The sequence below is a fragment of the Chaetura pelagica genome, unplaced genomic scaffold, assembly GCF_000747805.2.
Source record: "Chaetura pelagica isolate M959 unplaced genomic scaffold, ChaPel_1.0 scaffold3, whole genome shotgun sequence".
Taxonomy (NCBI): Eukaryota; Metazoa; Chordata; class Aves; order Apodiformes; family Apodidae; genus Chaetura; species Chaetura pelagica.
In genome coordinates this window covers 15,860,841-15,884,290 of record NW_009952974.1, presented here as the reverse complement: position 1 = coordinate 15,884,290, position 23,450 = coordinate 15,860,841, and the positions used below count along the sequence as shown (strand labels likewise).

Below are 23,450 nucleotides of genomic sequence, written 5' to 3'. Positions count from 1 at the left end.
TATCATGGAAGAAAAAATAATAATAAGATCTTTCCTTCTTATGTCATTCAGGAGGTTCTGGTATGAAGCACTTGGTTTTTAATATATCCTAGTGTAGTGACAAGCAATAGGAGTACTCACAGCAGTTCCTGCTGGAGATATTTTTTCCTGTTGTGTTAGGGGAGGGTTTTAGTTTTGGTTGTTCGGTTTTTTCCCCAGCGAAGACAGGGGCTGCTGGGAAAGGAATCCAAGGCTCTCTGTCCTGCATACTCCTTACACAATTTCTGTTGTGGCTGTGGATTGGCCTCAGCTTCTCTGCTGTGGTCAGGGACTACTGCAGCATCAGCCTGATGAGGGGAGGAGAGAGAGCTGGAGCTGCTTGTGAAGCCAACCTACTTAAGGCTTTGGTTTCTAATTTCACTAGGGCAGATGCAGGGAAGAATTCAGTCACAGCTCCCTGATCCACCAGGCTGCCTTCATAGAGCAAAGACTCAGCTCGGAAGTGGCACTCCTTCCAGCGTGTCTTAGGAAATTTTAATCTTCATTGTAGCCACAGATATGCAAGAACCTTTGCAAAGATGTGTTGATTTGTGCTTTTCTTGGGTTCTCAGCTGGGGCCTCTTGCCATGCCAGTATCTCCTCAGTTTACTGCTGGGCAGCTTTAGCATCATCAGGGGAAGAAATGCTGCAGAGCACATGGCTTTCCAGCTGCTGCTCACCAGCTTTCTGCTATAGCTAAAGGGGACTTCGGCATGCCCCTTCCATCTGCCCTTTCCTAACAAACTGACACTTTTTTTTTTCACTGCTTTTGTCCATAAAGAGGCATCAGTTTCACACCTCTTGGTGTTGGTCATGAATGCTGGATGTGGTCTTTGCTATGCACACCATGCCTGTTCATGGAGAGGTTTTCCTCTCAGGGCTCTCTACCAGGCATTGCTTTAAGGTGCTAAAATCACATACATACGATAAACCTCCCTAATATGCTGTAGCAAATAACCCGTACGAAACAGGACACTAAAAAATGGGAAACTCTACAATATTACACAAAACATGGCTAATTTAGAAATACCTGTAGAAGCAGATATCTGTACCAAAGTTTCGGGACAAGCAGAACAGCTACTCCCTCACTGAGGCAAGTCTTGATTTTCATCATGCTGCCTTCCCAGTGCCACCATTTAATTACTTAACAGTTGTCCAGACTTTCCCCTTTTGCTCTGTCAAAAAAGGAGAAAGATATTTCTGTATATAATATTCACCATCACTCAGCAAGCAACTATGCAGAATTGCTTTATATACAAGCTATTTGAAATTACCAAGTGATTCTGTTTTTTGTTTGTTTTGGTTTTTTTCAGTTGTCTTGTCTGTTATTGTTACAACTTTTGTTATAACAAAAGTGTGCATTTTTATTCTATGGCATGAATAAAAAGGATCACTATCACGTGTAAAATCATACATGAAGCAAAGTAAATTTGCGCTATGCCAAAATAATGAGTTTCTTGTTTTTCCTGAAAATTAAATAATGTATTATTTTGACATCATCATATTAACTCAAAAGAAAGTGAATTTTTTCCACTAGTTTAGGCATGATTTTGTTTTACACTGCTGGTCATGGCTTGAATTACTCCAGTTTCCAAATTAGACTCTTCCGTTCTCCCTAACTATTATGTTCCTGTGGCAAGTATCATTACAACAAATTCCTCTGTGGTATAACTCAATTAAGATTTTCTGACCTATGCTGTATTTCAAGTGTAAGCCATTTACTCAACAGTACAGAAAATCCTGCCTTTCAGGACTCAGTAGAGAAATACTGGGGACCATCAGTGGCTGGAGTGTATCAACAAGGCTTTAAATTCTCCCCTGAAAAGAGACAGCAATGAGAGCACACACCAGTCCTTAGGAAATGCACAGATTGGAGCATCCTGGGCATCACTTGCCTTTACAAGCAGGCTGCCAAGGGCTTACACACCACACTATTTTGGAGAAAGCAGAAGATAAGGGCAGCCTTCCCTCTGTGAAGATCATGGTCAGCAGAAGTGCCTTGAAGAGCTTCAAGAGCCTCAGTTCTTTCAGTAAGGGCAGTGACACTCTTGAGTCCTGTCTCCAAACAGCACTGCAGAAACTACCAACAGCAGGAGCCTCTTCTCCTGCTTACTCACCACAGCTACGTAGCTGGATCTGTTCCCAACCTTGGTCCTTTCCTTTTCAGGTTTCCCAGGCAGGGTGCTGGGGGAAGCAGCAGCACCTCAGGGCAGCACAGCACCAGCCCAAGTGGTGCAGGGAGCTGCTCCCACACTTCCCATCACTGTCTCCAGCTGCCAAATGCTGAGATGACTCCATGTTTCAGCAGAGGTATCAGCCTCTAATAAAGCTGTTTTAATCTGCACAGAATTAAAATCAAATTGCAGGCCGGCAGAAAAAAAAAAAAAAAAAAAGAGGCACCATTAATTTGTAAGGAAAGTAACAGTTCCAGTCATTAAACAAGAGCAAAACTGTTCATGCTCAGAAAATCATTACAGCTGAATTGACATTAATAAAGGGCAAGCCAGCCAGGTTAGGCATGTGTCCAATAATAATGACAGCTGTTCCTAAGGCACAAGCAGAATTGTCAATAGAGGTCGATACCAGTTCAGCTTACCTTATATGACAGCAAGGCACTACAATTTCTTTTTTTTTTTAACAGGAGTTTATAGACACCACTCTATCTAGATAACTGTCACTCAAAATATTAGATGAAAGTGTCTTTAAGAATGGCAGAAATCTGCTCTAAGAATTATGGAAAAATAGGTACTTGTATGTTGAATAGTCTCAGTACAGTTTTTAAAAAGGTCATGTTGAAATGTCTTTCTTTTAAATTATGCCAGAACCTCACAAATCTGCCTTTCATCAACTGGATTAAAAATATGCACTGTTTTTCGTTTCTCAGGACATATTAAACTCCATCTTGTTAAGATCAAACGTTCTTGCAACCAACAAGCTGAAGCTGCCCAGACACCCCAGGACACTACTTACAAGAGACTTTCCTGGCCCGAGGGGTGAGGAGCGGGGCTGCAGCACTCGCCAAGGATGCCGCTGCTCGGCAGCCGCCAACTCCTGAACTGCTTTCCTCTGTCACTCCACGAGAGCCACAGTTGCCACCATTCTTAGAATGACACTTTTGAGTTGTACATGGGCACAGGACTTACCTTAACAGCTGAGTACACTAATGAACCCGGCTGGGGAACAAGGGGAACATCTGCTCATGCTGTGATTGAGTAGGTCTGGGGTTTGCACATTTGTGAAGGAAGGTCGTTGGCACTCAGGTCTGGCTGGTTACTCTACAGTGGCATTCTGGAATGGAACTGTGTACTCATGCAAGCTGCAAAGGAAAGCAGAAACCTACTGCAGCTTACCAACTCATACAGATTGCCAAGTTTGTATTTCAACTTTTAAATGCATAGGATGAGGTTTCCATGAAATCTCTGGCTCTACTCACAGGGATATACTCTAAGGAGAGGGCAAGACCAACCAAATTCTTGGAGTCATAACAGGAGCTAACAACTTTAAAAGTTTTGTTTTAAGTGCAAACATTTATCTCAAAATCCTATCTCACATTTCCTAAGCATATAGAGACCCCCTAAGCAACTGAAAGCTTTTGGAAACCCATGCCCTGAGCCTTCCTGTTGCTCTCCATTTGGGGTACTATTTGATCAAATCTACATTACTTATTTTGCTTAAGTGTAAACCATACACAATGAAAAACACTGACACAGGTTATAGGCAAAATAAATATTTTATTGGTTTAATAAAGACTTTTTAAAAAGAGATCAGACCTTGTGTGTCTTGCTAACACAATTTAAAATCTTATAAACTTTTTCAAATAATATTGTTATATTTGAAACTATTCTTGATTAAAGACCTTGACATAGTGTAAAGAGTTTTAGTAGACAGAAATGGCAAAGGAGTACAGAGATTCCAAGCACAGCAATACAGGATATTACATATCCACTAAATGTCTGTTTGACCACATAAACCTCCAATGACTTCCAAGTTGCTCCACTGGAACAAACACATGTTCATCAGGCTAACTGAAAATACACTCATTGAGGGATGGGGAAGGAAAAGAGATTTTTTCCACTTTCCCCATAACACAGGCAAGGTCATTCATCTGTTCCAAATTGCACATCCTAACAGCCTTCAGAAGATCAGAACTTTTGTTGCATTTTGGTTAATATGAAGCAGAAGAGAACTTCTCTGGGTATGACTGAGAGAAGTCAACACAAAGACAAAAAAATAGTTCTTAAAATAAGGCATTTTTCTATAGAGGGATGGGCAAACAGTAAGGAAACAGATAAAATTAGTTAGAAGTTCATCTTCTACACAAAGATAAGGCTTTCAGTGTCAGAACTTTAAGTAGTTTTAAGTAACCTCACGTCATTCTACCACTGATAATAGTAACCGCCCCAAGAATTAACAGCAATTTTTACATCAGGATTTTTTCCTTCTTTTGAAGTGGCACTAAGTAACAGCAGTGGAAAACATTATTGGTTGTTTCAAGCTCTTAAAGTGGATCAGTTATTGCACAATAAATACCTCATAGAGGTCAGTGTTTGGGGGGAGAGGGGGTTTGTTGTGTTTTTGTTTTTTTAAAAAAAAGCTAGGCTGAACGTGTGTGCTATTTATAAATCGGTTACATCTGGAAATCTTCAAGTTTCATGATGCATCATTAAACAAAGAAATTAGTTACATAAAAATTTACAACAGGGACATACAAATAAATACAAAAACTTTCAGAGAGCCACAGTTTTGTTGATGCTTTAAGGAAAGTTTAACGAATGAGTTAAAGTGTCTTGAGTCTTTACAGATGAACTCAAAGAAAGGTACACATCATAGAGATGAAATTCTTCCACCTCACTTTGCTCTCAGGATCAAGGGACATGGAGCACGTGACAAAAATGGATGAGGAGTGGATTTCCACCAGGCCCTGAAATTCTAGGGGCAACCCTACAGGCCTGTGATTTTTAAAACATTAATACTTTGGACAGATGAGATAACTCCCCTTCTAGGTTTTCAGCCTCTGGCTTGATGCTTGGCTACTCCAAAAAGAGAAAGGGCGAAAAGGGCCGAGGGGGGAAAGGGCGAAAAGGGCCGAGGGGGGAAAGGGCGAGAAGGGCATTGGGGGGAAGAGGGGGTTTTTGTTTTTTTGTTTTTTTAAAAAAAAAGCTAGGCTGAACGTGTGTGCTATTTATAAATCGGTTACATCTGGAAATCTTCAAGTTTCATGATGCATCATTAAACAAAGAAATTAGTTACATAAAAATTTACAACAGGGACATACAAATAAATACAAAAACTTTCAGAGAGCCACAGTTTTGTTGATGCTTTAAGGAAAGTTTAACGAATGAGTTAAAGTGTCTTGAGTCTTTACAGATGAACTCAAAGAAAGGTACACATCATAGAACCAAGCGTCGAATACAGTAGCCTATCTCAGCAGCTTCACCACCTCCTGAAGCAAAAATAACTTGACGCTTTTGCCAGTGCACACCACCCAAAGCAGAATCCCACAGCATTTCGGACTACATCCAACCTTACAGAAAACAAAAAGCAAGACAAATGTCTAAATTAGATTTTCAGAAGTCTGCTTGTATACTTAAGCATGTATTTTGATAATGTGCATAATATTCTAAGACAGGCAAACTACAGAACTCTTCTCACTTGATAAATTCACATGCAAAGGCATCATGGAGCCCACCAAAACTAAAAAAAGCATGAAAGCTGACAATAGATAGAATGGGCCAAACTATAACCAAACTGATTGTATTTAAAGAACTTCAATTTTGATCACTTATGCTTCAAGGGGAAAATAAAAACAGAGAAAGGTTTAAGTTAACAACAATACTTCATACGACCAAAAGAATCAAATCTGGTTGTGGCAGTTTGCCAAAGATTACCTGTAGTACCTGTTTCATGGCTGTGTATCTTGTTTTGCAGTTGCAGATCTGCTTTGGGGAGACACAGCTGCTAACAATCCACTTACTATTTCTCGTCTTATTTCACCAACAATAGATTCCTTGATCTGGAAAGGATTAGCCAAAGTTTGAAGGTCAGTAAGTTATATAACTAATGGATAAAACTAAATGAAATTGCAGATACATTTGACATTATTGATACAATACCAAAAAGTCAACTTCCAAAAAAATGCACATGAAGAAATATAAGAGAGTTTCTCTTGGAAAAATAACTGTAAGTAATTTTAGCATTCTCGCAAATCACATAAATGTAAAACAAAGTAGTTTTATTTTTCCAGATGGTAAATAAATCCCTCTTTTATACTTAGGAATACTGTTTCTATGTTAAGAAAAAATACATTTAAATTATGCTGAAGTTCTGAAAATGGCATTTCAGGATGTATGAATCAAAGGTACCCCAAATTAACTGTTTTTTTAAATTAGTCATTATCTGTTGAAAGGGTGGTAGAACCAATTTGCCTCACAAATGGATTATGCAGTAGGAAAGGTCCAAGTCTATGAACATGAGCTGCTGTTTTCATACAAATCAGAAGGAAACTAATCCTAATTACATACTTTCAGCATCAAGGGAACTTATCTGTTGCTCACATCATCAGTTGGCCCCTAGGATATGATCTATGCCAGCAAAGACTGCTTTTCACAGGATTGTGATAAAGCATTTACCCATTAAGTTTCACATAAAACAAACCCAGGAATTACTACTAGCAGGCACCTCAGTGGGGCTGAGGCTAGAACAAAGAAAGAACAGAGCATTGATAACTACAGTAAAGGAAAAAGAGAAAGGGAGTCAAAACTCAATTCTGCAACAGCATACTATGCTGGGAAGGAGCAGCGTATGACAAAGGAAAACAATATGGGCTGCATGCAAGTACAAAAAATCTTTGGCATCTCATTTTTTGAATTATCTTCACTTGGGAAAGCACAAACAAGTCAGATACAGTTCCAAGGACAGAGGAGGAGGATGATGGTGAGAGGGTGCAAGGGGGTAAGAGCCACAGCCCAGCCACCCAGGTCACTCACAGATGCACTCATCAGCCCAACTAAACAATACCATTTTCTTTCCTGGCACAAATACCTGATTTTAGACTAAAGAAAATATGGTTCCTAGTGACAATCCAAAGTAGCTTTCAAGTGCCTGTAATGAATTCGCCAGTAACAAATCCCTTCATGTTCTGATGCCCCACCAAATACCACAGGAATATTTATCCAAACCCAGCCTTCCCAACAGCCTTGCCACATTTGCGCAGCCCTCTCATCATCTTGAGGGTCATTTTGCAATTATTCCTTAAGTCTCCCCTTTTCCTGGTGCGTCAAAAAGATTAAGCAACAACGTCAGAAGGGTGGCAGCGGTATTAGCAACAGGTTATTTATCCCTTGTTCTCACTGGCAAGCAATTCAATCCCTAAAACATTAGCAACAAGGCTCCTTGTTTCATTACTACTTTGCAACAAGCAGAAATTCACAGACTATAATGTTATTGGGAAACATGTTTCCAGTTGAGTTGTTTGCAGATTAACAGCCAGAAGAAAAGCCAGTGTGTAACAGGACCTGGCTTACCGATGACCACAGGTCCTGAGCATGTCTGTGCTGAAGTACACAGAGAGATACAAAACTTTAGGCTCACTGTCAATGCAGTGAGGTCTTTGGGATTTAGAAACTGGCACAGGGAAGCAGCACTTGGGCTGCCAGGCTGGCCACTGCCGTAAGACAGCCCCATGCTGCTCTCTTCACTCTCCTTCACCAGTATCACATGGGTAGGCCTGCAAGTTTGCTTATAGCATACAGTCATTCTCTGCCTTTCCCTCACCAGATAGGCAAAAATAAACCTCCTTCCCAAAGAAAACTGATAAAAGCTTTCTAAACTAGCAAGTAAATGGTCTAGTATGACAGGCTTGTGGCAAGGCGGAGACTGGAAGGGAAATGGCTCCTGTTCTATTCTTAGCTCTTCCAACAGCTTCTGACTTTACCTTCATGGATCATGCTGGATCCCTCTGCCTCTCACCTTCTCATCCTGGTGACAAGGCCACCCTCTGCTGCTTCTTTTCACTGCCACTGCTTCCCCTGACCTTTCCAGACTTTCAAGGTCACTCCTGTGTGGTGAGCACAGCATCGATACCCACAGTGACTCATTCCCATGCGTGTGTCAAGACAATTGCTAATGTTTGTCTTTTTCATTACAAACAATTAAGGGCAAGTGCACCTTCCATTTGCTCTGCAGAGGGCACAGGTGCCTGCCAAGCTTCTGCCGTATGAAAGACAGATGCAGTCAATGAAGGCTACGCTGGTATTTTTAGCAGTTTAATGAAAAATTGATCATTTGATACAGGAGAGAACCTACTCATTTCTGGTATATATACTATATTGATACAACACTACTATTCAATATTGCATTATTAATACAGTACAGTTTTACTGTGGTAAACCAGTGATCTTTCTCCCTCTGAAAGAATTACCATTACTGCAGTATTATGTTGCTGCTAAGTAACGAACTGACAGTGCAATGTGTCACAGTGGCAATTGTTCTCCAGCTACTGAGGAAAATGGGAGTGAGGCTTTCACAGTCCTCGTACTCCTAATCTGAGGTATGTTTTATATATGGAAAATATTCTTTTTTCTACTCTGTTTTCTTCTGTCATGTGTTCATGGCAGCAGCTGATGAGTTTTTACGCTCAAGATAGCAAGATGAGAAACCCAACACCTGCACGAGGGAAGGGTGAACAATCAGCAGACATTTTTGATCGATTCTGAGCTAACAAGGATTTGAATGGAAAACAGAAAAGGGAAGATTCTCCATACAACTTTATCTCTGTCCCATGAAGACCCATTACAGCATCTTAAAACTGATGTTGCCAGAAAAATCGTACATTTATTTAAAGTATAACTTCATTAAATGTAATTTACAATGGAGCAAGGTTAGCAAAAACAAAACTTGCACTGCTCTTAAGCTGAAAGCTTTTTAACTATTGCTGCTTTTAAATTGCAGAAGAGCAGAATGAGGGGGCCTGGTGGCACTCCTAGCAACACTGTGACCTACAAGTCAAGCACTAAGTGCTTCATGTGATACTGCAGTGGAGGTCAGGATCTATTTTCATCAAAATAAGAGAACTACTGTTTGGTGTTTTAACATTTCACATTGTTGAATGCTTTTCTGTGGGAGTTAGTCCATTAAAGATAAAAGTTAACACCACGGGTTTTTTTCATGCCAGCAAATAGTTGCAAGTCAAAGCTCACATGCATTACAGCCTACCCAGGCATATTCTGAAACACTGCCTTTCTTTCCCCAACATTAGGTCACACAGCTACCGAGAATGGGAGGAATAAGTAAGGGTTTAACATTTATGAGTGCACGCATCAAGAATGCATCCTACCAGATTTCCTTCTTTTGACAACGAAACTGCAATGCCTTTGTTAAAAACAGGACTTCTTAAAGAAGAGACATTTCAATTTATGCTCTGGTTTAGCTCTTATGAAATACAAAAGAAGTTTCCTGATCAGTACATGATAGTATATCCTGGCTCTGCAAAAACTACCACGTGCTTTGAGCCAATGCATCTTCATTCTGACCTGCAAAACTTCTCAAGCTGAGAATCAGAGCTGATCTGAAACAGGCTGGTAATGAAGATAAACTGAGGGACAATCTCTCTGTGTGCTCAAACATTTACAAAGTGAGTCAAGCTCAGCTATTTGCTGACTACTCATCTTTGAATAGCAGCCCCTCAGTTCAGTGTGGATTCTTTCTGCATTACAGTGTCCTCAGTGCCACACAACACAGAGAACAATCTCTGTGCAAAGAATTCACATTTTTATTTGCTGTCAATTAATGAGGTTAAAGAGGAACTTTCATGCAGGCTAACCTCAGAGAAAATATTGACTGAAATAACTCATTACTTTGACTCCATCTCCCTTTATTGTTTCAGCTGCTTTTGTAGCACATTTGAATTACAGCTCTTGCCTTCCCTTCTCAGTTTCTCCTTTAGAAACCCCTCACCATGACACCATTTCTCTGACACACAGGGTTTTGCAAAAAGGCTAGACACGATACAGATTCAATATCCTGGCTTCGCTTCAGAATTGGTAGCAAAGTGCAAGGCAAGCTAAGTATCTCATGTGCAAGTCTTCTCTAAGCAGTAGGCAAGGAACACCTTTAAAAGGGATAGAAGGGAAAAAGAAGGAGCAGAAAGAGAATTTCAGATGTATGGAAGTACTTTATAACATATCCAAACCAAGGCCGTTCCCAAGACTCCTTCCAAATTTACTCTGACTACTTTAGAGAAGATGGCAGCAGGAGGGTGGCAGGGGGAAGAGACATTTAAAAACTGAATGCTTCCCACTGTGCCTTATTCATTCCTTTGCTTTCAAAGTAGATGTGTAAAGTTACTACATCACAAGCTCCACTGTAAGTATCAGCAATGCCTACAACTACATCCTCTTCCAACACCAGCAGTTCACTCACTGTTATTGCTCAGGGCTACACATTATTCTCTGCACTATCAGTCCTGGCTATTTAGTTAACCAAAGCTAAACAAAGTAAATATCTTCATATGCTTCCAGCCACCATATTCTATCAGAACACTCCTTAGAAACGGTCTACTGCTTCACAAATCTAACTGTGGTAAAGTGCATAGCAAAGCCCACAGTGAGTCAGTCTAGAAAGTATCTCTGCATTGAAGAGGCAGACACAACAGAGTCTTGTGGTCAGACAAGTAGAAGGATACCTTATGGTCCAGTACACTCAGCCTCTTTCTGCACTGAGAGAAGAGAGGTGAAGGTGTCACAACATATCTCTCTGGAATCACAGCTGATGTTTTATCATAAGATGAGTGGCCTGCCCCTTATCTGTTCTAAAAACAAAGCTAAGGCAAAGCTGGTTTCAGTTGTTCACGGCCTCAAAGCAAGCAGACCCAGATGGTACCACAGCTTTACAGCCTGGCCTGCTATACATTCCTGAGCCTGACACCTCTTCTGACCCTTCAAGGGGGTTGACAGCAGAGCCATACCAAAGCTTCAAAGGATGAGCTACAGGCTAAGAGACAGTCATCCCCAGCTAATGGCTAAGTGGTCCTTCTACAGTGGAGAGGGAAGAAAGCCCAAAGGTTCTCAACCCTGCTCTGCTGAGTACTCACTGCAGACAGCTCACTACACTTTCTCACAGGCACTGCTTCTGAGAACAAGTTTATTTTGCTTCCTTTTCCCACTTGTAATACTTGCCATAAGGCTTTCTGTTCTGTCATGCCCGACAAGCGAAATGTTCAGTTTCAGTCCTGCTTTTAAACCTGACCCACAGGAAAAACAACCCAGCACCTTTCACTTCCACTGACTGCCAATAAAACTTGTCCAACAGCATCAGTCTAAGATCAGCCTTAAAAGTCTGAAATAACTTCTCATCTGATTTCAGCTTGCTTCACTTACACTCTTACAGCACTCAGTGGTTTGGAGTAGAAGGACTGGGAAAGTATTTTTAACATTTACTACAGAGTCATTTCAGAAACAGTATTTCATCAATCAAATTAACTCCAACTTAGCATTTTAGTCAGCAAATGTGCCAGAAATTTTCAGTTTGGAATCTAAAATACTGCTACTTAACCCAGTAGTAGAGATGGCAAATTCTTTCTCACCCAGGCTTATAGAAGTGACTAGGTACTGATCCATATGCCAGCCACTATCGCTGAAAAAAACTTCTGCTGCTTTGCACAAGAATATAGCCATGGCTTTACCATCTAGCAAGAATCTCTGAGCCTTTAGAAACAGGACAGTAATAGTAAGGAGCCTTGGCTTGAGAGGGAAGAGAAAATCCTAGCGGCCAAGAGTTACAGATATCCTGTCTTTATGTTTCAGTGAACACTGTTCAAACATCTTAGATCTCAGCCCCTCCCTCCTCACCTCCCGTATGACTTGCTGCAGCTCCTCCTGCTCCACGCTTTTGTGGATTTCATCAACCGAAGGCACGAGAGGGACTTTTTCAAGTTTGTGCTCCACCTCTAGCTTGGAGTCCACCAGCTCCTCAGAGCTTTCCACCTGCTGTCCAGCACCTGCTCTCACCGGGGGAGTTGGTGTTAAGGCAACAGAGGCTCGGTATAGCTTCTTGCTTTGACACTTAGACTTTCCTGTTAGTTCAGAAGACCCAACACCAGCTTTTCTACCTGTGTGACCGGAACACACTGAAGAGGAATCAGAGTGTCCATGGGAGAATACGGACTCAGTACCCTCTGCTGGGTGAGTTTCCAGTCCAAGATCTCCCAGTCCTAAACCCAGTTCAGCCTTCAGAAATGACTGCTCTCGAATAAGTTCAGAAACCTAAGAATTCAGAAAAGAAACAGCTCTCGATGTGCATATTAAAAAAGCACACAAACACAAAAGTATGCACACACAAATATGCTTTCTTGTTATTTATTCAATCACTTATTCCCTCCATGTAACAAATACAGCTATAAAATAAATATATACTTTGCCTTTATGATTGCAACAGAGAGGATAATAAAAAGGAATGGACTTCTTTGAAAGCCAACATAAATACAAGTTGTGGCAGTTCCCCAAGCCACTGACTTTTGCAATACAGATGCATTCTGCCTGAGCCAGAGTTTTTCTTTGCTAAAACAATTCAACTTTGTTCTTTTCTATTTGTTTTCAGTAGTTCAGGAGCTTACTCAGGACTCCTAGCTTAAAATGCACAGAAAAATAAGAAATAATTTTTCCTGCAAAACTCACCAGTCATTGTACCAAGTAAATGCAAACACCACCTCACCTCTAAATATTCCTGTTAAAAAAACCCTACTTCATAGCTGCTTAAATCTATGGTTAACTTTGCTTAAAGGAATGCAGCTGTTCTCAACAGAACTACTCAAGTGAGTACAGTACTTCCAAGATCATGTGTCAAATCCATCTCCTGCAACCCTTTTAAGGAAACCCCTTCCTGGTTCTTTTTCTTAGTAAAAGACCACACACAACAATTACTTACTGGTTCAATGACATTCAATGGAGAGGGACATGATAGGTTGTCAGCACTTCTGCTTCCATACATACCCTGAAAAATTAACTCAAGTTTATACATCTAGGATTTTTTTAGCACTGTTAGCAGCTAATAGATAAACATGCTAGGCCTCAGACAACTTTCTGTAAATGCAGAAACTTGGAAACAGGAAGCAGAGCTGGTTGGAGAAAGTTTATTTCAGTAATTTTTAAATCTAGCCCTCTTTTATAAAAGGATTTACAAATAAAAAGATATTTATATGGTTTAAAGAATGCAAGTTTGGCTTGGGATGACAGTAATATCATATTTTCCTGTTCTTGGGTTTAATTTTTTTTTTTTCCCATGACAAAATACTGAAGAGGAAGATGTGGCCTATGCTTGTGCTGCTTCTACAGTCGATGATTGGCTAAGAAAGAGGAATGAAACCCAGGAAGAACATAAGACACTTTTTGTCTCTGCTTCTTGTTTGGCCGATGACAGAGTCGCAGTAGAAAAAAAGAGGAACAGTCTACTGCTGAGTGGAAAAGGAGAGAAACTATATCATCACGCCACAAATAAACATATGCAAGTGTATTTTTTTATCCTCCCTCTTGTGCTTCTTGGGAGTGTCTGTGGGAGCAAAGCTTCTCTCACTGTTTGGCATGGAGCCATACATTTATCTGAAGGAGCTACAAAAGGCAATGGAGGAAAAAAATTAGATGACAACTGGATTTTCCTGGGATTTTTGTTCCATAGATTGGTAAAGGTGGAGGGGAAGGACACTCCATTTCTTGGGAGAGAAACACTATGTATTTCTCATTTCTGCTTGCATTTCAGAGGAAAAAAAAACAGTGCTGGGAAGCTCAAGAAAGACCATGCCCCTTTCCCTTTCTTGGGAGAGAAACACTATGTATTTCTCATTTCTGCTTGCATTTCAGAGGAAAAAAAAACAGTGCTGGGAAGCTCAAGAAAGACCATGCCCCTTCCCCTACAATTTAAGACATGAGCACTACCTACCAAACCTGTGTGATTTCAGGGTGATGAAGAGGAAAAAGAAGAAAGCACTGATAGAAGAAATCTGAAAGCTTTAGCTCTGAAATCTCAGATCTAAAATCCCAGAATATATGTATTGGTACCTACTAACACCAAGGATTCACGTACTTTTTCCCCAAGATGAAAATACTGACTGAAAACAGTAAAACATGACCCCTGATAATACACATAGTATCATTATATTCCCCAGGTACCATCCCATTGTAAGAGTTTTAAGTTATGAGTTACTGACATTACACTGAGAAAACACACAATGTTGCTGCAAAAGTAATACTTACTATGTGTGTTTGAGGTCTGTAAGGTGAAGACATATGCAGACATCTCAGCTGATCTTCCAAAGCAAGCAGACGTTCTTCTAACTGCATCTCTAACTCCTGCAGCTCCATGCGGACAGACTTTCTCAAGCTCTGCAGCTGATCAGCCTCGTATCTATAGAAAGTCCATTGCAAAGAGAACAAGGCAAGGCATTCATTGCACTCAGCTGCACACACAAAGGGGGAACTGAACAGCACAGCTCCATGAGTAAAGGACTCCATGAAAAGGAATTCAAAGTGGAATACAGAAAATTCCTCTTTCATGGAAAAATTAGCTGAACTCCTAGACAGAGTAAGTCTGTCTCCATTTATAGAAAATATGTATCACTTCATAGAGAAAACTAAACAACATGGTGTATCACGGAACGTTCTCAAAAAATTTTAGCTTTAAATGTTTAAATATATGCAAGCAGAGGAAATCAGCATTTATACATATATCTAATAAAATCCAAATTAAAACCAGTAACAACAAAAATCATAGAGCAACACACAGAAATTATGCATTGCTTCTCTGCATGGTTCTAGATTCCCAAGTGGTTGCAGATACACCTTGGCCAGGGTGCCATTGTCTAAGAAGGCCAACTGATTTCTAACATGCTTACTTGTAAAGTGGTTAGACAAGAGCTGACTAAACTAAATTAAATACATAAGCAGTATCAAAAATTGTTCAAGATCAGCTGCTGCTGCATCTCATGGTGAACACAAACATACAGAGCCATGAATGGCATCTGTAGCCTACTGAGTGGCCACTGTAAGTTGGAAAAGCATCTAAATGCTACAACATTCATTTTTTATTTGCATCTACAAAGACTGAGGAAAAAAAAAAGAAGCTGAAAATCTTTCAGATTTTTTTCCCCCCCAAGTATCCTGCATTCAAATATCCTACGATGAAAATCCTTAAAATCCACAGCGGTAAATCACTTCAGAAAAAAGATTAAGAAAAAATATAATCAATAAAAATAAAGATTAGAAGACACGAAGGAGAAAAGACTCTAGAATGAAGAAGTATAAAGAGAGTAAGTCAGTTTTTGGCAAAAACTCAGCTCCAACCCTGTTCAAATTGAAACTATTAGATTTTTTGATCTGATGTTTGGGGGCAGCAACACATTTCCTGAAGCATTTCCAGACTATTATCTCCCTTTTAAAAAAAAAGATCACTTTACCTCTCCTCTTCTGTCATATGCTGATAAACTGTTTTCTGTTGATGTAACATAGTCAATTCCAAATCCATCATTTGGGTTCTAAATAAGTTTAGATTTCTCCTTACCACTTGTAGCTCCTGGAAAGTATTCTAAAAAGAAAAAAAAAAAAAAAAGCATTACATGAAATAACTGAATTAAAGTAAGTGTGGATCCTATAATCACATTTGTCCAGATGTGCCCTTTGAGTCAAGCAGAATGTCAGCAACTTCATTTTTCTACAGAGGCTGCAAGATGTGAACTTGCAGTAACTCAAGAAAAAATTATTTTCAGGTGTATCATACAAGAAACACATGAAAGTATCTCCATGTATTTAGATTAAATCCTTTTTAACAAGCTTGCAAGATGGAGTCATCTGCTATCTCCTAAGAGCAAAGAAAGGGAACTGCCAAAAGTTAGCACACTCTATGGCACCTCTAGGATGCTTCTTTGTATTTTATTTTGACTAAGAACTACTTTGTGAACAGGGTCACTTACTTCATAGAGAGGTAGAATGGATGATCTCTGAGTAGTGTAACTGGTGGCCACTGAAAGATCTTGATCCCTCATCACCGGGTACTAGGGAAGAGACAAATTTAAATGGGAATGTCAGCAATCCCCTTTATGAACTCATCTCAAATGCACATATATTCCAAATGCAGCCACTGTTAAAAACACAACCTTGCTGACATTGTGATTTCTGCAGTCTACGTACATTTTGGAAGAGGAAAAGGAAACCTTACCAAATGGCAGTGACAGCTCTTAACTGAAGCACATGCACCAAAGCCTTGCAATGCAAAAGTGCTACAGGTGAAAAAACAAATGAATGCTGTCTGATACAGTAAGTAGGAATAAAAGCAAAGTTTTAGCCACCAGACAATTAATGCCTGAACACTCAGTAGTCTCAACTGTCTTAGCTAATGACAAAAAGAACAACTTGGAAAACAGACCTAAGCAAATTAAACAGTGTCTCATTTTCAAATAATGGTTAAAGTGACATTTGTTGTGGGGCTTTGCTCAGTTCTTAGCTTGGATTTTTTGTTGATTTTCATTTTCAATCTCACTACTTTGCCAACAGTCAAAGACCCCTGCGTGCTAATGATCTCTCACAAAATGAGCACTGAAGAATTTCGATTTGCATGTTGCATCAACACACGCAGCAACGAGATAAAACTCAGCAGTTATTACATGTGGAGACATGGCACAACAAAGAACAGTGGAAACAGCAAAACATTCACCTCTTAAAACGTGGAACAGACAGCTTGTCCAATATAATTTTGAAAGAATTCAAAGGCCTATTGACATGCCATGGAAAATTTGAAGCATGTCCATTCATCCAGAGGATCTTTGCTCAAACACGATCACACCAAGATGTTTTCTTTTTTCCTCTCCCAGTTTTCTCTTTGCTGTTCTATCAGGAATTTAACTACTGCTTTTTATTCCCTCCTAAAATTAGAACCATGTATACGAAACACCTCAACTTTTTCTTTAGCAGCATGCCAAACTTGACCTTGGCTGTAGGAAAAAGGAGAAGAGCAGCACTAGGAAGCAGCTGTGTACTGTAAGCAAGATACTTTCATACAGACTTCTATACTGAGAAGGACCAAACCCCCAGAATGGAACTTGTCTAGAAAAAGTACACTGCAAGTAGAACAAGTAGGGTAGGAGATGTTATTGTTCCCTCCAATACCAGTTTTGTTTTTTTAATTGAACCATCTTGACCATGAAGTCTGGATGTAATACAGAGTTCTTCAGCAGGTTTAGTTAGCATGGTGTAAGTGATAAAAGGGCTGTTGTACACTGTAACCTTACACATATCAAGGCTGCAATTGGTCCCCAAGAAGAAATTTTACACATAAGGGTAAATTCTGCCAACACTTACACCTAGGCATGCCATCCACTGAGCAATGGCTGACATAAAACACAGCTGATTGCAGCTTTCCACTGCAGAGCTGTGTCCCACTGCCCAAGCTCACTCTGAGAAGCAAGTTGAATAACCAAATTCAAGCTGGATCAGCCTCCTACTTGTGACATGTGATAAAATAAAACAAAACTGGAGTCTAAAAAATACCACTAGAGCCAACCACCTGCAACATGGCACAGGCAGGCACACGTTTGTTCTTGGGTTAAACCCACAGAAACTGTTGAAGCTCTCTCTATAACTGAATACTGCTCATGTACACATTTATAAAAAAGCAAACTCTGCTCTGCCAACGTAGGCTCCTGCAGCAGCTTCTAGGCTCTTAAGTTGGATCATGACCTAACAGAACAGCAGTACAGGGATGGCAGAGGAGGGACAGCTGGCGAAAAGAGCAGAAACTGTGGAAGAAACTGGTGAAGAAAAGTGCTTGCATTTTAAAGCATTTTTTCTCTGAGTGATGAGACGGACAAAGTTTCATACACTGTGACAGAACTGATTTCTTAATAAAAGACAGGTGACTTCAGGATCATGTTGGCTAACTCCAGACCTGAACAAGCAAAAGGTTGGCATGAAACAGCATAGAAACGTATATGGAGCAGACATCATCACTGACATCATTAGTGAAGCCCTAGGACTTAAAATTAAAAAAATAAATTTCTATCAGTTGGATGGGAAGGCTGCCAAATACAAGAGAGGTTAAAGAACTGTATGTATTTTCACATCTAGAGCTAATTAGTATCTCCTTACAATAACAGCTGATAAAGAATACCCTGTTCTTACCCCTCAGCCAAGAACATCCATAAAAGTTAAAAAAACTCCTAAAACTCACAAATCAATCTGGGTCAACTGCAACAAGAAAAAATTAAATGCAAAAACAGTGGATCATTGGAGAGATGATAATTTGCCACTAAGAGAGTAGCAAATCAAACTTGCACAAATTGTCATTCTTTCCATGATCTGTTGCACTATACCAAGGAATATTCAGATTAACATTTTTTGTTCTGTAAGGATGAAACGAGAAGCCCCTTTGCCCAACGTAAAAAATTGTCTTCCTCTTACCTGTGAGAGGTTTTGCAGCTTGCTGATGTCGTGTAGGACCCTGCGCAGCTGCATCTCCACAGTGGAGGGTGGGTTGATGGCATGAGGTCGATGAGCATGCCTTGGAGAGAAGGGACAGTTGAAGGGGGAAAAGAAGCCACTGAAGGAAGAGCCAGAGATGCTCGGGACACTGTGGGTGCTCATGGTCCTCAGATGCTCGCAGAGTGGTCTGTCCTGCCACTCGGCAGGGAGAGAATGGAGGGAGCAGGTAGACTGGGACATGTGTGCCGGCGTGTGCAGCAGGCAGCTCTGCACCCTGGTGGGACTGGGCTCCTCACTCAGCCTGTTGGGCCCAGTCTGGGGCACTTCTTTTTTGGAGGATGAAGGTGCAATGAACAGTGTGGATTTACACACTGGCTCACTAGTGGCTGCCTCACCCTTACTTCTGTCATCCTCAGACATCGCTTTCTCATCTTCCTCTCCACGTGTGTACTTGTAGGTGAAAGAAAGAGGACTGCACAGAGTCTCTTTTCCTGGAGTTAACTGGACATTCACAGAGGACACCACTTTCACTGGATTCAGCAATGCAGTTGGGAGAGACTGAGATCGCCTTAGAGGATAGCCCGGGTCAGCAAACCAGAGTCTCTGCTTCCTCAGGAGATCTTTTGACTTAAGCAGAGGGCGTCTAGCCCTGCAATCAGATGTGCTGATGATCCTCATCTCAGCTCTCTGCAAGGCCACATGAACCTTGTTCACGGATGATGAGGAAGAGCTGCCACCTTCCAGAGACTCCATTGACTTGAGGATATGGTGTGTATGGTACTGAGGAAACTCAAATACACTGCCTTCCTCCAGCATCTCTGATTGTTTTTGCTCATTGGAAATGTCTTCCTCTTTAGAGCTGACCTCCCTTTGGACTGTCTCTGATTTAGGAGATGACTTACTTTCTCCTCCTTGATTTTGTTCATAGTTAATCATTTTTCTATCTTCATGCCTTCTGCTACTGGAAGGTGTCTCTTCCTTCCATCCCTCTACTTGAGAGATAAGTTCCTCTTCATCATCATCATCATCATCATCATCCTCCTCATCATCATCTTCCTCCTCCTCAAACTTATTAAAATAAGGCAGTTCCTTAACTATTGGTGTCTTCTGTTCCTCACTATGCGATGTCACGGTTGTCTCACTGTCACAGCTGTCAGCACTGCTTCCCATGCCCTGCAAAGACTCCTGAACCTAGGAAAGACATGAGCCAACAAAGTGGTGAACATAATGAAGACTCAACTACTTCCTTCTCAGAAGATGGGCTAAGAGTCCAAGTCCATATTCATTGGGCATTGTGGTGAGGAGCAGAAAGAATAATAGAGTTAGTGTGCAAGAAAAAGAGTGAAGGAGAGCAAAGAAACCAGAGGTACAAGGCATTCCCCATAGATAAAGGATCACAGTCAGCTCTGAAATGCAGGATGGTATAAGAGAATGCATTCAGAGAAGTGAGGGGAATTGCAGACCGTAGTGTTAACCAGTATCCTGGAACAACACTAGGAATAGGAAAACCAGTCTGTCCATACACTTGGCTTGTTTTAAGTCACAGAATTGTTTGAGACTGAGAATCTCACATTAAGCTGCTAATCTCTATTGAAAACTGCACCCAATACTATTACCCACATCCTTCCTTTCTGCTATTATTTCTTCCCCTTTTCATTCTAAATCACAGTTTAAAGTCGAGCAGATGTATGAGGTAGCTGCTAACTTAACAGGTAACAAATGACAAGAAAAGCATCTATGAGAAAGAAAAAGAGATCTCTTGATTGCAAAGCATATTCCTCAGGCTGGCCCAATTGACTGGTATATCTGCAAGTGAGTAAGACATTTTTGTTTTCATGGTATCAAGTATAATCTTGGAGGCTGACCATAGCCAACACATGAACTAGAAATTTAGAGAAGCTTCTCGCATCTCTAATTTCTGCAGCTCTCCCAGCCATCAGGATACTATTAGTTTCTTCTAGAGAGATTACTTATGGTGTTAGTATTACAGGCAATAGTTCCTTCTCCAATCATCTAGAAGAAAACTTCAGTCATGAAGGTAGTCTTTGTAAGTACTTACATTGTACTTACTGGCACGGCCACAAATTAGTATGAAAGACTGTGCAGGTTCAGATACTGTTCAAGTCAAAGGTATGAAAAGAATGAAAGATTGCAATGTCTAGGTGAAATTAAGTGTGCTACATGTGTGCACATCAATGTCTTTAATCATCACAGTGTTCAGTTACAAGCCAGGCAAGCAAAACTTCAAGAACTTGGAGTCTTTGGTAACATGAAACTCTCCTGCAGAACATCACATCTCAATGACAAAAGCTCCCTTAGAGATCTTCATTTTGGGTGTCAGGAATGAGATGTAATACAGTTCCAGTTTTAGAGTTTTCTCCTGAGTTTCAGGAGAATGCTATGGCTGCTAGAGTTAGTTACTTAACAGTAGATGGCACTAACTTACCATACTTTTAAGAAACAATATACACCCCTCTGCATCCCCTTCATCTTTTCACAGGTTCTCTTCACTAGCTGCCAAGTTCTCATTTTCCCTAGTATTTTCTGAATCCAGCTCAGCACCTGGTCTAAATAAGGCAACTGAAGTAGAAGGAGAGCCTAGCAACTCTGTGGCACAAACCTCGTGCAACCTCAATACGTTTTTTAAGAACAACATAATAGGAAGGAGAAACATCTCATCCTTTTACAGCCAACACAAATAAACTCCACTGATCTTACACTGAAGGGGCACTTAGTAGCAACACGCTTTTAATTTACTCTTGACCAGGTCGTAACCAGTATAAAGGTCAGAAATGAACAATTCTAATCTGAGTCACCTTCTAACATGCCTGTCAACTTCAATGCAGTCCCAGGTTTGGTAGAGAGCAGAACCAGTATCTTGGATTATCATGCTCATTAAAGAGACTCATGATCATGATTTCCTTTAGTCACTCTCTTGCTCTTGGAAAGTGTAAGCTGATGTTTAAGGGACACACAAAGACCAGCACTGTCTTGGCTTTCCTTTTGGTACTAAGTCAAAAAACTACTCACCTGGAAAGCACAGAATACCAGTACCAGAACAGAAAAGCAACACTGATGGATGAGGTAGGGTGGGAATCTCTTCCTAGTAAGTGCCAAACAGCTTTTAAAATGTTTGGTGTGCCACAAGGGAAAGAAACACACATTAGCACACACACCAAAAAAAAAAAAAAAAAAGTTCAGCAGCTGCAAGCCACAGAAATGAAGTAACTGGTGATACCCAGAACCCTATCTTTGCATTCCTCTGGGCCGTGGTTTAGGTCCCAGACATCTAAACTATAGCCCTGAGGCCAGGATCTAACTCAAGAGTTTTCTCCAGCTGATTGTCAGGCCAAGCAAAGCGTGTCTATTACTGTGTGAAGTTTGAGGAGAGGCAAGAGACCACCTCTCTTAAATATCAGGTAAGCACTGAGTAAATGCGTGTATGGAGCAGACACTTAAACACTATGCTGGAACAAAAGTTCCTCTAAGACATGAGGTCTCCAGCCAATATCATGGCAAGTTCTGGGATTGAGATCAAAGGAACTGGAAAAAGAAAGATTGTCGAAGCTCAGGTTCAACTACACACTAGTGTACCTTTATAGTAAAGTTAGTATGAAATGGTTCTCACCTTCTGCCAGCCACTAACTGAAAAAAAAGAAAAAAGAAAAAAAAAAAAGAGAGAAGAATATGCAATAAAAAGAAAAAAAAAAAGAGTGGAAAGGCAAAAATTATACAAGAAATGCAATTATGAGCAAAAAAAGGTATAATCTTTCATAACCTCATTTTCAAACCACTGCAGTCACGAGAGGAATGAACTATGATTCTGAAGTTTCAACCATTGAGAAAAGATACACCAGAAACAGTAAACAGGACATGCTGAACACAGGAGTTTATTCCAGGCCCCAGTATATCCAGATTACCCTACCAGTAAGGCTTACAAATTTTAACACAGTTCTGTACGGGACTCAGCAGGTCCAGCTCCGAAAATGAGAAGTTTTATAGGATCTAGATTGACAGTCACGATAGCAGTTAAACATCAACACCCCTTACCTGAAGCTGATTAAATGGAGAACAATCTGTGGAGGAGTCCTCAGCGAAGCCGCTGCTGTCAGAGTGCTGACTCGCAGTCCGTAACAGCTGATCTGTTTAAAACAGACAAAACTTAACTGTAATTACTTAACAAATCACAACCTTTCGAGCCCAGTCACATTCAATACATGCTTTCCTTTTACATCAAAGTAACACTAAGTGGATAGCACAATTGATTTTCATGTTTCACTTTGAACAATACAGAAAAACAGCTTGTTTGTTTCAAACAAAACTTCTTCTCAAGCAAAGCCCTGCTTGTGAAACTCCAAGCAGTGGTGAAAGGGGAATTATCTTTCACATTTTTCTTTCCTGTACTGTGGGAAAAAAAACACTCTGCAGATGTTGCTATTGCTGGAGTTTTCCTTCCACAAAACTGAATCATTAGTTAGTTCACAGGGAGGCAGTGGAACAGTTTCTTTTGTATTGACACGTACAGATTTGCTGCCCCTCCTGACCATGCAAATAATGGAGATCCCTCATATCCAGCCAGCCTACAGCAGAGGAACAGCATCACCTGAGCAGAGTGGGTGACGCACAAGCTTGGGAGAAATGCTAGAGATAGTCTTCCACTGGTTTAGCAGACAAATATAAAACACCTCTGACACATCAACAGGCAACCTACCAAAGCACATTCCCAGTGCTCATGTCAAACAGGAAAGGTAAGATCCTCCTGTTTGTTCCTTTCTACTTAGAATACGTAAGTGTTAAAATAAGCTAAAGAGACTCTATAAAGTTCTCTAAAAGCGCTACCTAGGAGCGGCTTCCTCTAGTGCAAGCACTATATCCACAAAGTTGCTTTTCAAGGAGATCTCAGTAGATCTGCAGTACAGTACTGGATTTTTCTGTGCCAGACACAGGAGGCACTCACCAGGGATGGGGTTTCCC

At 40.6% G+C, this 23,450-nt stretch overlaps 1 protein-coding gene across 1 annotated transcript in view; it reads right to left on the bottom strand.

Annotated features, from left to right (window-relative positions):
* Positions 1-5,321: 5,321 nt before the first annotated feature.
* The window catches only part of SSFA2 (sperm specific antigen 2), a 34,578-nt gene continuing 16,449 nt past the window's right edge, over positions 5,322-23,450 (bottom strand). Inside the window, exons 8-16 of the mRNA XM_009996191.1 lie at positions 22,527-22,618; positions 18,456-19,667; positions 15,974-16,054; positions 15,461-15,588; positions 14,262-14,412; positions 12,940-13,005; positions 11,865-12,278; positions 5,907-6,031; positions 5,322-5,542 (exon numbers count right to left, since the gene is read on the bottom strand). Of these exons, the coding sequence (XP_009994493.1) occupies positions 5,921-6,031; positions 11,865-12,278; positions 12,940-13,005; positions 14,262-14,412; positions 15,461-15,588; positions 15,974-16,054; positions 18,456-19,667; positions 22,527-22,618 (2,255 nt within the window). The 3' untranslated portion in view covers positions 5,322-5,542; positions 5,907-5,920. The remainder of the gene's footprint in view (positions 5,543-5,906; positions 6,032-11,864; positions 12,279-12,939; positions 13,006-14,261; positions 14,413-15,460; positions 15,589-15,973; positions 16,055-18,455; positions 19,668-22,526; positions 22,619-23,450) is intronic.